The following is a 12,792-nucleotide window of genomic DNA, read 5'->3' on the forward strand; positions in this document are numbered from 1 at the left end:
TCCTCAGCCTGTCACAGAATCACAGAATCCCGGAATCTCAGCACGGCAGGGGGTGGAAGGGACCTCTGTGGGTCACCGAGCCCAACCCCCTGCCGAAGCAGGGTCACCCACAGCAGGCTGCACAGCACCGCGGCCAGGCGGGGCTGGAATATCTCCAGAGAAGGAGACTCCCCAGCCCCTCTGGGCAGCCTGGGCCAGGGCTCCGTCACCCTCAGAGGGAAGAAGTTCTTCCTCGGGTTCAGCTGGAGCTTCCTCGGCTTCAGTTTGTGCCCGTTGCCCCTTGTCCTGTCGCTGGGCACCACTGCAAAGAGTCTGGCCCTGTCCTCCTGACCCCCACCCTGCAGATATTTCGAGGCATTTCCAAGGTCCCCTCTCAGCCTTCTCTTCTCCAGGCTGAACAAGCCCAGCTCCCTCAGCCTCTCCTCCTAGGAGAGATGCTCCAGTCCCCTCCTCATCCTCGTAGCCCTGCGCTGGGCTCTCTCCAGTAGCTCCTCAAAGGAGAGCTCCTCGTAGGAGAGGTGCTCTAGCCCTCAGATCATCTTCGTGGCCTCCTCTGGACCTGCTCCAACACCTCCCTGTCCTTCCTCTGCTGGGGGCTCCAGAGCTGGACGCAGGACTCCCGGTGGGGGCTGACGAGAGCGGAGTAAAGGGGCAGAATCCCCCCCCTCACCCTGCTGCCCACGCTGCTCTTGATGCAGCCCCGGGTACGGTTGGTTTTCTGGGCTGCCAGCGCACATCGCCGGCTCGTGTTGAGCTTCTCATCCACCAGCACCCCCAAGTCCTTCTCCTCAGGGCTGCTCTCCAGCCACTCTCCGCCCAGCCTGTACTTGTGTTTGGGATTGCCCTGACCCACCTGCAGGACCTTGCACTTGGCCTTGTTGAACTTCACGTGGCTCACACCGGCCCACCTCTGCAGCCTGACAAGGTCCCTAAGGAGCAGACTCCTCGCTGGCCCGGTTTTGGACAGTTTTAGGCAAGCAGTTTATGAGCAGCTCCATGCCGAGCTCCTGGCTGTGGGGTGGCTGCACCCCCATGCTGCCCACAGCACAGCCCACCGCGCCGAGCCAAAGCAAGCCATGCAGCGCTGCCAAAGACCCGCACGGACAACCGCAGCGTCTTCCCCACCCCTCTCCTGCTTATTTGTGTGCGTCCCCAATGCCGGCGGGGACAGCTGGGACACCGTCACCGCGAGACAGCCAGGATACCGGCATGCAGACACCCCCAGGCAGGAAAACACATCTTTAATGCTCCGAAGGACTTGGCGGGAGGAGATGCGGCAACGCGTGGAGGGGATCCAGCCCAGGCAGAGCTGCACCGAGTTTGCGGCGCCGTGCTGCGTCGTCCCCACGCCTCCTGCCTGCTCAGCTAGCCAACGGCGCGGGGGCAGGGGACCGGGAAGCGTCCGACCCTGTCAGGCACAAAGCTGGATGGAGGTTTCTTGCGACCAGAGCCAAAAGTACGGGAAGACCGTCTCGGTGAAGGACGCCTTGAACTGCAGGATCTGCGTCATGTTCTCCGCGTTGTAGAAGGTCACTTGGCCCGCTTCGTAGTCCAGGTGGACCCTGATTCTGCGGGGCTCTTCCTTCAGTGCCAGCGGGGCGGGGACCATGTGGAGCGCCGTGTACCGGCGATCCCAGTCCAGCCGCATGGCCCAGATCTTCCCCATGGCCAAGCTGAGCGAGTCCTTCCTCTGGACGGACTCCACGGCCACCCCAGCGGCCCAGCTGTCCCCATCGCCCACCTCCAGCTCCCAGTAATGCCTCCCGGCCGTGAACCCCGGGGAGCCCAGGACGCTGGGGCTGCCCGTGAATCTCTTGGGGGTGTCGGGGAGGTTTTGCTGCCACTCCCCCAGCCACACGGTTCTGCAGTCCTTCGAGAGGAACAGGTACGGGCTTGCCGTCTCCGGGTCCAGCGTCACCTTCACTAAAGCACGAACAGAGAGAAACGTCGGCCCGTTGCCAGCCGAGGGGCCAACCAGCACCTCTCCCCCCTCTTCCACGGGGCTGGGACGCGTCCCGCGAGCACAGCGGGCAACCGTGCCCGGTGAGCACCCACACGCAGCACCCACAGCCCCACGGGCAGCGCGGGGCAGTCGCTGCCCTCCACGCCAGGACCCACGGGCGAAGCAACGCGACTGAGCCAGGCAGCGGCCCCACACGCAGGGGACGGACGGGATGGAACTTTGCTAACCCTGTGCTGGATATTGCTGGGTCTAAGGGTGATGGGGCTGCAGCCAGGCTGGGTGCGGGCGAGTGATACACCCAGAATCACAGAATCCCAGCAAGGCAGGGGTTGGAAGGGACCTCTGGGGGTCACCCAGTCCAACCCCCTGCCCAAGCAGGGTCACCCACAGCAGGCTGCACAGCACCGCGGCCAGGCGGGGCTGGAATATCTCCAGAGAAGGAGACTCCCCAGCCCCTCTGGGCAGCCTGGGCCAGGGCTCCGTCACCCTCAGAGGGAAGAAGTTCTTCCTCGGGTTCAGCTGGAGCTTCCTCTGCTTCCGTTTGTGCCCGTTGCCCCTTGTCCTGTCGCTGGGCACCACTGCAAAGAGTCTGGCCCCGGCCTCCTGACCCCCACCCTGCAGATATTTAGAGGCATTTCCAAGGTCCCCTCTCAGCCTTCTCTTCTCCAGGCTGAACAAGCCCAGCTCCCTCAGCCTCTCCTCCTAGGAGAGATGCTCCAGTCACCTCCTCATCCTCGTAGCCCTGCGCTGGGCTCTCTCCAGTAGCTCCTCATCTCTCTTGAAGTGGGGAGCCCAGCACTGGACACAGCACTGCAGATGGGGCCTCAGTGGGGCAGAGCAGAGGGGGAGGAGACCCTCCCTCGCCCTGCTGCCCACACTCCTCTGAATGCACCCCAGGAGACCATTGGCCTTCTGGGCAGCCAGGGCACGCTGCTGGCTCCTGGTCACCCTGTCGTCCCCCAGCACTCCCAGTCCCTCTCCGCAGAGCTGCTCTCCAGCAGGTCCACCCCAGCCTGGACTGGTGCCTGGGGTTGTTCCTCCCCAGGCGCAGGACCCTGCCCTTGCCCTTGTTGAACCTCATCAGGTTCCTCTCTGCCCAGCTCTCCAGCCTGTCCAATACCTGTTCCACACCCACCCCAGGGGTGTGAAGAAGCAGTGCCTGCAGGGCAGCGGTGGTGCCAGGCCTTTCCCTGCTTTAGTGACGAGGGGGATGAGCGCTCACCGAAGGGAAAACCAGCTCCTAGCCCCATTCCGCTGAGGAACCGGGCAATCTGAGTTACGGAGCTACGAGGATGAGGAGGTGACTGGAGCATCTCTCCTAGGAGGAGAGGCTGAGGGAGCTGGGCTTGTTCAGCCTGGAGAAGAGAAGGCTGAGAGGGGACCTTGGAAATGCCTCTAAATATCTGCAGGGTGGGGGTCAGGAGGCCGGGGCCAGACTCTTTCCAGTGGTGCCCAGCGACAGGACAAGGGGCAACGGGCACAAACTGAAGCCGAGGAAGCTCCAGCTGAACCCGAGGAAGAACTTCTTCCCTCTGAGGGTGCCGGAGCCCCGGCCCAGGCTGCCCAGAGGGGCTGGGGAGTCTCCTTCTCTGGAGATATTCCAGCCCCGCCTGGACAAGGTCCTGTGCAGCCTGCTGTGGGTGACCCTGCTTGGGCAGGGGGTTGGGCTGGGGGATCCCCAGAGGTCCCTTCCAACCCACAACGTTCTGGGATTCTGTAATCCCGCCGCAGAGCCGGAGCCACCCGTTCATGCGGGATGTTCTGCTGCCATCCCGCGGCCATCCCACAAGGCCACCGAGGTGTCACAGTGGTGGGGCCCCGGCTCACAGCTGGGACCACAGCGTGGGGGAAACTGAGGCACGCTCACCCCGAAAACCGCGAGGGCAGAGACCGGCCTCAGCGCAAACGGCGCCAGCCGGCCCCGAGCCCTGCGATGCTGCCGGCACTGCGTAGACCCCGGGCGCCTGCAAAAACGCATTTTCAATCCATCCCCAAAAGCCAGCTCATTAACACCCCTTCGCTTAATTAATCGTAGCCTTACGCATCGCCACTGTAAGAAGACAAAAGTCTGCGGAGGCGGGGAAGCCCAGGGCCCCGTTTGGTGTCAGAGCTCAGCGTTGCTGGGCGCTGCCTGGCACGGGGTCTGTCTGACCCCGGATTTAGATGTCGTCTTGTGAGCCCAGCTCTGCCCCAAGGACATAACCCATTCTGGAAAGCTTTTCCTCCTCATTTGTGCCCGGCGGCTCCGCCAACTTACCCCTCTCTCTGTCCGTCTCGCTCAGCAGGTTCGCTAGAGGAAGGGAAGGAAGATGCGTGAGCCTCTCTCCTTTGCAGCACGTTTCACAGAATCACAGAATCCCAGAATGGCAGAATGCTGGGGGTTGGAAGGGCCCTCTGGGGACCCCCCACCCAACCCCCTGCCCAAGCAGGGTCACCCACAGCAGGCTGCACAGCACCGCGGCCAGGCGGGGCTGGAATATCTCCAGAGAAGGAGACTCCCCAGCCCCTCTGGGCAGCCTGGGCCAGGGCTCCGTCACCCTCAGAGGGAAGAAGTTCTTCCTCGGGTTCAGCTGGAGCTTCCTCGGCTTCAGTTTGTGCCCGTTGCCCCTTGTCCTGTCGCTGGGCACCACTGGAAAGAGTCTGGCCCCGGCCTCCTGACCCCCACCCTGCAGATATTTCGAGGCATTTCCAAGGTCCCCTCGCAGCCTTCTCTTCTCCAGGCTGAACAAGCCCAGCTCCCTCAGCCTCTCCTCCTAGCAGAGATGCTCCAGTCCCCTCCTCATCCTCGTAGCCCTGCGCTGGGCTCTCTCCAGTAGCTCCTCATCTTTCTTGAACTGGGGAGCCCAGCACTGGACACAGCACTGCAGATGGGGCCTCACTGGGGCAGAGCAGAGGGGGAGGAGACCCTCCCTCGCCCTGCTGCCCACACTCCTCTGAATGCACCCCAGGAGACCATTGGCCTTCTGGGCAGCCAGGGCACGCTGCTGGCTCATGGTCACCCTGTCGTCCCCCAGCACTCCCAGTCCCTCTCCGCAGAGCTGCTCTCCAGCAGCTCAGCCCCAGCCTGTACTGGTGCCTGGGGTTGTTCCTCCCCAGGTGCAGGACCCTGCCCTTGCCCTTGTTGAACCTCATCAGGTTCTTCTCTGCCCAACTCCCCAGCCTGTCCAGGTCTCACTGGATGGCAGCACAGCCTGCCGCTGTATCCACCACTCCTCCCAGTTCTGTGTCACCAGCAAACTGGCTGAGGGTACGCTCTAACTCTTCATTCAGGTCATTGATGAAGAAGTTAAACAAGACTGGGCCCAGTACTGACACCTGAGGAACCCCACCAGTTCCAGGCCTCCAACCAGACTCAGCACCGCTGATGCCAACCCTCTGAGCTCGGCCATTCAGCCAGTTCTCGATCCACCTCACCGACCACTCACCCAGCCCACACTTCCTGAGCTTCCCTAGGAGGATGCTATGGGAGACAGCGTCGAAAGCGGGGCAGCACCACACCCGTCTGGGACCCGGCCACCGGCTACCCAGCAAAGCATCGCTCGCCGTTTCTTTGCTTCACCTTTGAACTTGGCCATGGCACCCATGACCAGCTGGTTCGTCTCCGAGAGGCTCTCGATGGTCCTCTGCAGCTCCGGGGAAACCGGCTCCGGGATCGGCGCCTTGGCTGCCTCGCAGCTGGGGGGGGAAACAACGGGGAGAGGAGCTGTGACCCCAGCAGCGAGCCAGCACCCGGAGCCGGGAGGGAAAGGGGGGGACAATCCCCTACAGCGAGAGGGAACCTCCAGCCGAACAGCTCAGAGGTGCTGTGGCCGAGGTAGCAGCATGGAAACCCCGTCTTTAACAGGGGTGCCCCAGATAACGTCACGTTAAATCCCAAATACTCAGGGGGGCAAAGCCACCTCCCCCCCAGCTGCCGCTTCTCAGACGTCTGCAGCGTTTCCAAACCTCTGCCCGGAAGAGCAGCGTGCGAGGAGAGTGACACCGAGCCCGTTTCGTACCTGCTCAGGGTTTTGCCAACATCCTGGAAGAGAGAAAACGCCCAGTCAGCTCCGGCACTGCCGAGGAGGACGGCGGTGAGTTACAGAATCACAGAATGTTGGGGGTTGGAAGGGACCTCTGGGGATCCCCCCACCCAACCCCCTGCCCAAGCAGGGTCACCCACAGCAGGCTGCACAGCACCGCGGCCAGGCGGGGCTGGAATATCTCCAGAGAAGGAGACTCCCCAGCCCCTCTAGGCAGCCTGGGCCAGGGCTCCGTCACCCTCAGAGGGAAGAAGTTCTTCCTCGGGTTCAGCTGGAGCTTCCTCGGCTTCAGTTTGTGCCCGTTGCCCCTTGTCCTGTCGCTGGGCACCACTGCAAAGAGTCTGGCCCCGGCCTCCTGACCCCCACCCTGCAGATATTTCGAGCCATTTCCAAGGTCCCCTCTCAGCCTTCTCTTCCCCAGGCTGAACAAGCCCAGCTCCCTCAGCCTCTCCTCCTAGGAGAGATGCTCCAGTCCCCTCCTCATCCTCGTAGCCCTGCGCTGGGCTCTCTCCAGTAGCTCCTCATCTTTCTTGAACTGGGGAGCCCAGCACTGGACACAGCACTGCAGATGGGGCCTCAGTGGGGCAGAGCAGAGGGGGAGGAGACCCTCCCTCGCCCTGCTGCCCACACTCCTCTGAATGCACCCCAGGAGACCACTGGCCTTCTGGGCAGCCAGGGCACGCTGCTGGCTCATGGTGGCTGCCCTGCCACACGAAGCGGGGTGATGGGGATCGCAGGGGGTCAGACCACCCTCCCGGGGACCCTCCGGTGACTCGCTCGCCCCCACCCCTGCCTTCCCTCAGCTCCCACCGCCAGCCCAGACTCGCACCAGCCGCACCACGCACCCAGGCAGCGGGACGCAGAGGGTGCCGGGTGGGTGCCCCAGCCTCACCATTAGGAATTCCACCACCGGCTGGTCACGTTTCTTCTCTATCTCCGTAATCAGCGTGTCCAGCAGCGATTTCCTCTCCGAAACGCTGGAGACGTAGGCGCGGCGTTCCTCGGCGAGCTCCCCGCGCGCCCGGTCGAGCTGGGCCAGCAGCGCTTCCTCCCGCTCCCGCAGGCACCGCTGCAGCTGCTGGAAGGCGTCGCGCAGGCTCTGCCGCTCTGAGGCCATCCGCCCCTGCAAGGCACCCGGCCGAGGGTCCTCAGCCACCCCAGCCGCTGCAGGGGGAGGAGGAGCGGGGGTTTGGGGGAAGGAAAAGCTGGAAAAGCAGAGGGGGGAGAGGGGATGGCGAGTCTGGATGCTGATGGACCCAAGACAGCAGCAGAGTCAGAGTGCGAGTGTGGAATTATTAGTAAAATTAAGGTTTTACATCGAAAATTAAGGTTTCTATGAAAACGTAGCAGCGTTCACCCACTGAGGAAAATCAAAAGGAGCTCTGAGGATGGGACACGGCTGCAGCAGGCAGGCGAGGAATCCACTCACACAGCAACTCCCTGCGACGCACCATGGAGGACGGAGCGGGGTGGAGACTCCGTGGCCCTGCTCCGTGATGATAAAGCGGGAAGAGATGCTCCTCTAGAACTGATCAGCAGCTCATCCGGCCTCCTGAGCCAACAGGTTTTTGAAACCTTGCCAAAGTGCTATCTTCTCTTGAACTTTGCCCGTTTTAATATCATTTTAATACCAAAACACACCTCCATCCCGAAGGCTCCCCGCCTCCGAGGTGCGACCACCCCTCTTCGAGCCTGCGCTCTCGATTTTTGGTAAACTCTACCTTTAAACGTGAAGCGAGAGAATTTTACACCAATCGTGATAAAAGGTGTGTGTGACTGCAGTCACTCAAACTCCACCTTAAAGGTAGAAAGGATATAAAAATAGCCAGGGAAATGGGGGATTTTCGGAGGGGAAGAAGACGACGCTGCTGTAGATTTTCAGAGGGGAAGAAGACGACGCTGCCGTAGATTTTCGGAAGGGAAGAAGAAGACGACACCGTAGATTTTCAGAGGAGGAGAAGAAGATGACGCCGTAGATTTTGGGAGGAGAAGAAGAAGATGACGCCGTAGGTTTTCAGAGGAGAAGAAGAAGATGACACCATAGATTTTCGGAGGAGGAGAACAAGATGACACCGTAGGTTTTCGGAGAAGAACAAGATGACACCGTAGACTTTCAGAGGAGAAGAACAAGATGACACCGTAGATTTTCAGAGGAGAAGAACAAGATGACACCGTAGATTTTCAGAGGAGAAGAAGCAGATGACACCATAGATTTTCAGAGGAGGAGAACAAGATGACAGCGTAGATTTTCAGAGGAGAAGAAGCAGATGACACCGTAGATTTTCAGAGGAGAAGAACAAGATGACACCGTAGATTTTCAGAGGAGAAGAAGCAGATGACACCGTAGATTTTTGGAGGAGGAGAACAAGATGACACCGTAGATTTTCGGAGGAGAAGCAGCAGATGACACCGTAGATTTTCAGAGGAGGAGAACAAGATGACACCGTAGATTTTCAGAGGAGGAGAAGAAGATGATGCCGTAGATTTTCAGAGGAGGAGAAGAAGATGACACCGTATATTTTCGGAGAAGAACAAGATGACACCGTAGATTTTCGGAGGAGAAGAACAAGATGACACCGTAGATTTTCAGAGGAGGAGAAGAAGATGACACCGTAGATTTTCAGAGGAGAAGAAGCAGATGACACCATAGATTTTTGGCGGAGGAGAACAAGATGACACCGTAGATTTTCAGAGGAGAAGACGACACCGCAGATTTTTGGAGGAGAAGAAGATGACACCGCAGATTTTTGGAGGAGAAGAAGGTATCACTGTGAGCAAGTCAAGGGAAGCTCCACCTCAGACTGCCTCCGACAGCCGGGATCGGCCGACGGGCTGAGCCTCGCTTCTCCCCACCTTGGGATGGCTCGGGTGAGACTCAAACTGAGCGCTTCCCTCAGGAATAGTCACTCCCTGACGTTTATACCCAGGCTGTGTTATTTATCACCTTCTCACACGTTTTATATTTGCACGTGCTTCCTTGCAGACAGTCACCGGCAATTCAAAAAAACCTCCCTGCCTGTCGCACCAATAAAACTGCGCTGTTTCAGCAGCCACTTGTCCCAGCTTCTCACCGAACGCGGCCAAACGCGGCCGTGCCGGTTCACGAGCACGACTGGACACAAGGTGCAGGCTGCTATGAGTGTACCCAGACCGTGGCAGTTTAATGTACGTATTACTGGCAGGCTGTGCTGGCATCCAGCGAGACCTGGGCAGGCTGGAGAGTTGGGCAGAGAGGAACCTGATGAGGTTCAACAAGGGCAAGGGCAGGGTCCTGCGCCTGGGGAGGAACAACCCCAGGCACCAGTCCAGGCTGGGGCTGAGCTGCTGGAGAGCAGCTCCGTGGAGAGGGACTGGGAGTGCTGGGGGACGACAGGGTGACCATGAGCCAGCAGCGTGCCCTGGCTGCCCAGAAGGCCAATGGTCTCCTGGGGTGCATTCAGAGGAGTGTGGGCAGCAGGGCGAGGGAGGGTCTCCTCCCCCTCTGCTCTGCCCCACTGAGGCCCCATCTGCAGTGCTGTGTCCAGTGCTGGGCTCCCCAGTTCAAGAAAGATGAGGAGCTACTGGAGAGAGCCCAGTGCAGGGCTACGAGGATGAGGAGGGGACTGGAGCATCTCTCCTAGGAGGAGAGGCTGAGGGAGCTGGGCTTGTTCAGCCTGGAGAAGAGAAGGCTGCGAGGGGACCTTGGAAATGCCTCTAAATATCTGCAGGGTGGGGGTCAGGAGGCCGGGGCCAGACTCTTTCCAGTGGTGCCCAGCGACAGGACAAGGGGCAACGGGCACAAACTGAAGCCGAGGAAGCTCCAGCTGAACCCGAGGAAGAACTTCTTCCCTCTGAGGGTGACGGAGCCCTGGCCCAGGCTGCCCAGGGAGGTTGTGGAGTCTCCTTCTCTGGAGATATTCAAGCCCCCCCCTGGCCGCGGTGCTGTGCAGCCTGCTGTGGGTGACCCTGCTTCGGCAGGGGGTTGGGCTGGGTGACCCCCAGAGGTCCCCTCCAACCCCCAACTGGACTGGCAGTGGCAAACTGGACATCACTCAGAATTTAAACCTCGGCGCACCCAGCCTCTCCCTCCGGCGAGGAGAGTTAGCACGCAAGGGGGGTTATTTTCCACCAAATTAACACGACAGCAAGCAGGATATACATGAAGGCCAGAGAGGGAGGGAGAAAATAGCGTTGTTATGGGGAAAAAAAGAGAAATATGGGGAGAGGGAAAGGTGGGACGCGCCCGTGGAGATGGGGGGGGGGGGGGGTCAGCAGGCGTGGGGTGGGAGACACAGACCAGCAGGCTGACGCTTTTCTCTTCGCCGCGGGGCTTAAATTCTTCTCTCTCTTTTCGCAGAAAACCCAGGTTGCTCTGGAGCGTCTCCTGGAGGGAAAAAAATAAAGAAAAAAACCTGTATTTGGTGAGTTTGGGGTGACGTCAGCGAGGGGATTGTCACCTGACGGACCCCCGTCTCAGACCCACGCCACCGATTCGCCAGAGCGTTAAAAATAAAACCCCGCCGCGCTCCTCGGAGCCGTGCCCCTGCGGGGGGGGACCCCAGCCCACATCTCGGGGGGACACCGTGTCCCCTGTCCGTCCCCCCCCACGCCGGGCTGGGGACGAGGGGGGAAGTGGGGACACAGAGGGGTGAGCAGGGAGAGGGTCCTGCGCTCCCAGGTGGGTGGGGGGCAGTGGGACCCACGGCTGCGCCCCGGGTGGTGGGGATAGGGGACCCCAGCCCGAGGGAGACCCTGACCCATCCCCAGACGGGGACCCCCAAACCTGTAACCCAGACGGGGACCCCAGCCCACAGCTGGATGGGGACCCAAATCCATGGCTGGGCAGGGACCCTGCCCTGTGCCCGGAGGGGACCCCAGCCCATGGGTGGAGGGGGACCCCAGCCCACGCGCAGAGGGGCACCCCAACTCATGCCTGGGAGGGATCCCGGCTTTGTGCCCTGAGGGACCCCAGCCCATGTATGGAGGGGTCCCTGCCTGCTTCCCAGGGGACCCCAGCCCACACCCAGAGCGGCCCCCGCCCTGTGCCCCGAGAGACCCCAGCCCACATCCGCACCCCGTCCCGCTCCCCAGGGGACCCCAGCCCACACCAGGAGGGTTCCTCACCCTGTACCCCAAGAGGCAGTGTCCCGCTCCCCAGCAGACCCCAGCCCGCACCTGAAGGGGCCCAGTCCCTCTCCCCAGCAGACCCCAGCCCACACCTGGAGGGGTCCCCACCCTATACCCCGAAGGGACCCCATCCCTCTCCCCAGCAGACCCCAGCCCACACCCGGAGGGGCCCCGTCCCACTTCCCAGGGGACCCCAGGCCATGCACGGAGGGATCCCCGCCCTGTACCCCAAGAGACCCCAGCCCACACCCGGAGGGGCCCCGTCCCACTCCCCAGAGGACCCCAGCCCACACCTGAAGGGGCCCAGTCCCTCTCCCCAGCAGACCCCAGCCCACGCACGAGGGATCCCCAACATGTGCCCCAAGAGACCCCAGCCCACACCCAGAGGGACCCCATCCCGCTCCCCAGGGGACCCCAGCCCACACCCGGAGGATTCCCCACCCTGTACCCCGAGTGGCAGTGTCCTGCTCCCCAGCAGACCCCAGCCCACACCCGAAGGGGCCCCGTCCCTCTCCCCAACAGACCCCAGCCCACACCCGGAGGGACCCCGTCCCGCTCCCGAGGGGACTCCAGCCCACACCCAGAGGGGCCCAGTCCCTCTCCCCAGGGGACCCCAGCCCACACCAGGAGGGTTCCCCACCCTGTGCCCCGAGAGACCCCAGCCCGCACCCGGAGGCTCCCTGTCCCTCTCCCCAGCAGACCCCAGCCCACACCCGGAGGGACCCCGTCCCGCTCCCCAGGGGACCCCAGCCCACACCCGGACCCCATCCCGCTCCCCAGCAGACCCCAGCCCACACCTGGACCCCATCCTGCTCCCCAGCAGACCCCAGCCCACGCACGGAGGGATCCCCACCCTGTACCCCGAGTCGCCCCGTCCCGCACCCCCCGTACCCGCAGCTCCCGGGCAGCCTCGGCGGCGGGCTGGACGCGGTGCCGGCGGTGCGGGGGCCCCTCCCGGCAGAGCGGGCAGAGCGGGCAGCGGCAGCTCTGGCAGAAGAGCCCCAAGGCCTCGCCGTGCTCCGGGCAGAGCGGTCGCCGGGCCTCCTCCGCCAGCGCCGCCGCCAGCTCCGCCACGGCCCGCAGCGAGACGTTGGGGCGCGGGGAGCCCGGGGCCACGACGGCCCGGCACTGCGGGCAGGCGGCGGGGCGCGGCGGGGTGCCCAGCACGGCCCGCAGGCAGCGGCCGCAGAAGCTGTGCCCGCACTCGGTGACCACGGGCGCGGAGAAGAGCTCCAGGCAGAGGGGGCAGGTGGCCTCGGCCTCCAGGCGCTGGCCCAGGGACTGCGCCATGGCTGCGGCCGCTGCCCGGAACGGGGCGGGGCTGTGGGCGGGGCTGTGGGCGGGGCTTCAGACACGGCTGAGGGCAGACCAGAAGGGTTGTGGGCGGGGCCGAGGGCTGGGCTGTGGGCGGGGCTTCAGGCAGGACAGACAGGGATTCAGAGAGGGCTGCGGGCGGGGCTGTGGGCGGGGCTTCAGGCACTGCTGCGGGCAGAACAGACGGGCTATGGGCGGGGCTGCGGGCTGGGCTGTGGGCGGGGCTTCAGGCGGGGCTGCGAGCAGGGCAGGGCTGTGGGCGGGGCTTCAGGCAGGACAGACAGGGATTCAGAGAGGGCTGCGGGCGGGGCTTCACAGAATCCCAGAATGACAGAACGGTGGGGGTTGGCAGGGCCCTCTGGGGACCCCCCACCCAACCCCCTGCCC

General features: G+C 62.8%; 1 protein-coding gene across 4 annotated transcripts; it reads right to left on the minus strand.

The window, feature by feature from the left end:
* Nucleotides 1–1,230: 1,230 nt before the first annotated feature.
* Nucleotides 1,231–12,433, minus strand: LOC104326596 (E3 ubiquitin-protein ligase TRIM7). Of its 4 annotated transcripts, XM_075419999.1 has the most exons (7): nucleotides 11,983–12,423; nucleotides 10,262–10,348; nucleotides 6,878–7,108; nucleotides 5,962–5,984; nucleotides 5,523–5,638; nucleotides 4,221–4,253; nucleotides 1,231–1,923 (listed from the first exon to the last, which is right to left on the minus strand). In XM_075419999.1, the coding sequence occupies exons 1-7, from the start codon at nucleotides 12,379–12,381 to the stop codon at nucleotides 1,412–1,414; spliced, it is 1,401 nt and encodes a 466-aa protein (XP_075276114.1). In that variant the 5' UTR covers nucleotides 12,382–12,423; the 3' UTR covers nucleotides 1,231–1,411. The 4 variants fall into 4 exon arrangements, with proteins under 4 accessions (XP_075276114.1, XP_075276115.1, XP_075276116.1 ...); XM_075420000.1 differs by lacking the exon at nucleotides 4,221–4,253 and having other exon boundaries at nucleotides 11,983–12,427; XM_075420001.1 differs by lacking the exon at nucleotides 6,878–7,108 and having other exon boundaries at nucleotides 11,983–12,426.
* Nucleotides 12,434–12,792: the final 359 nt, after the last annotated feature.

This window comes from Opisthocomus hoazin, chromosome 4 (genome assembly GCF_030867145.1).
Source record: "Opisthocomus hoazin isolate bOpiHoa1 chromosome 4, bOpiHoa1.hap1, whole genome shotgun sequence".
NCBI lineage: Eukaryota > Metazoa > Chordata > Aves > Opisthocomiformes > Opisthocomidae > Opisthocomus > Opisthocomus hoazin.

What these genes read in the sequence shown, in the direction of transcription:
- LOC104326596 (XM_075419999.1), bottom strand. Translation starts at nt 12,381, where the DNA reads ATGGCGCAGTCCCTGGGCCAGCGCCTGGAGGCCGAGGCCACCTGCCCC. An exon ending in AGAAAAGCGTCAGCCTGCTG is followed by an intron (nt 7,109 to 10,261) that starts GTCTGTGTCTCC and finishes GGTGCCTTGCAG; the next exon opens with GGGCGGATGGCCTCAGAGCG. An exon ending in GTTGGCAAAACCCTGAGCAG is followed by an intron (nt 5,639 to 5,961) that starts GTACGAAACGGG and finishes TTCCCCCCCCAG; the next exon opens with CTGCGAGGCAGCCAAGGCGC.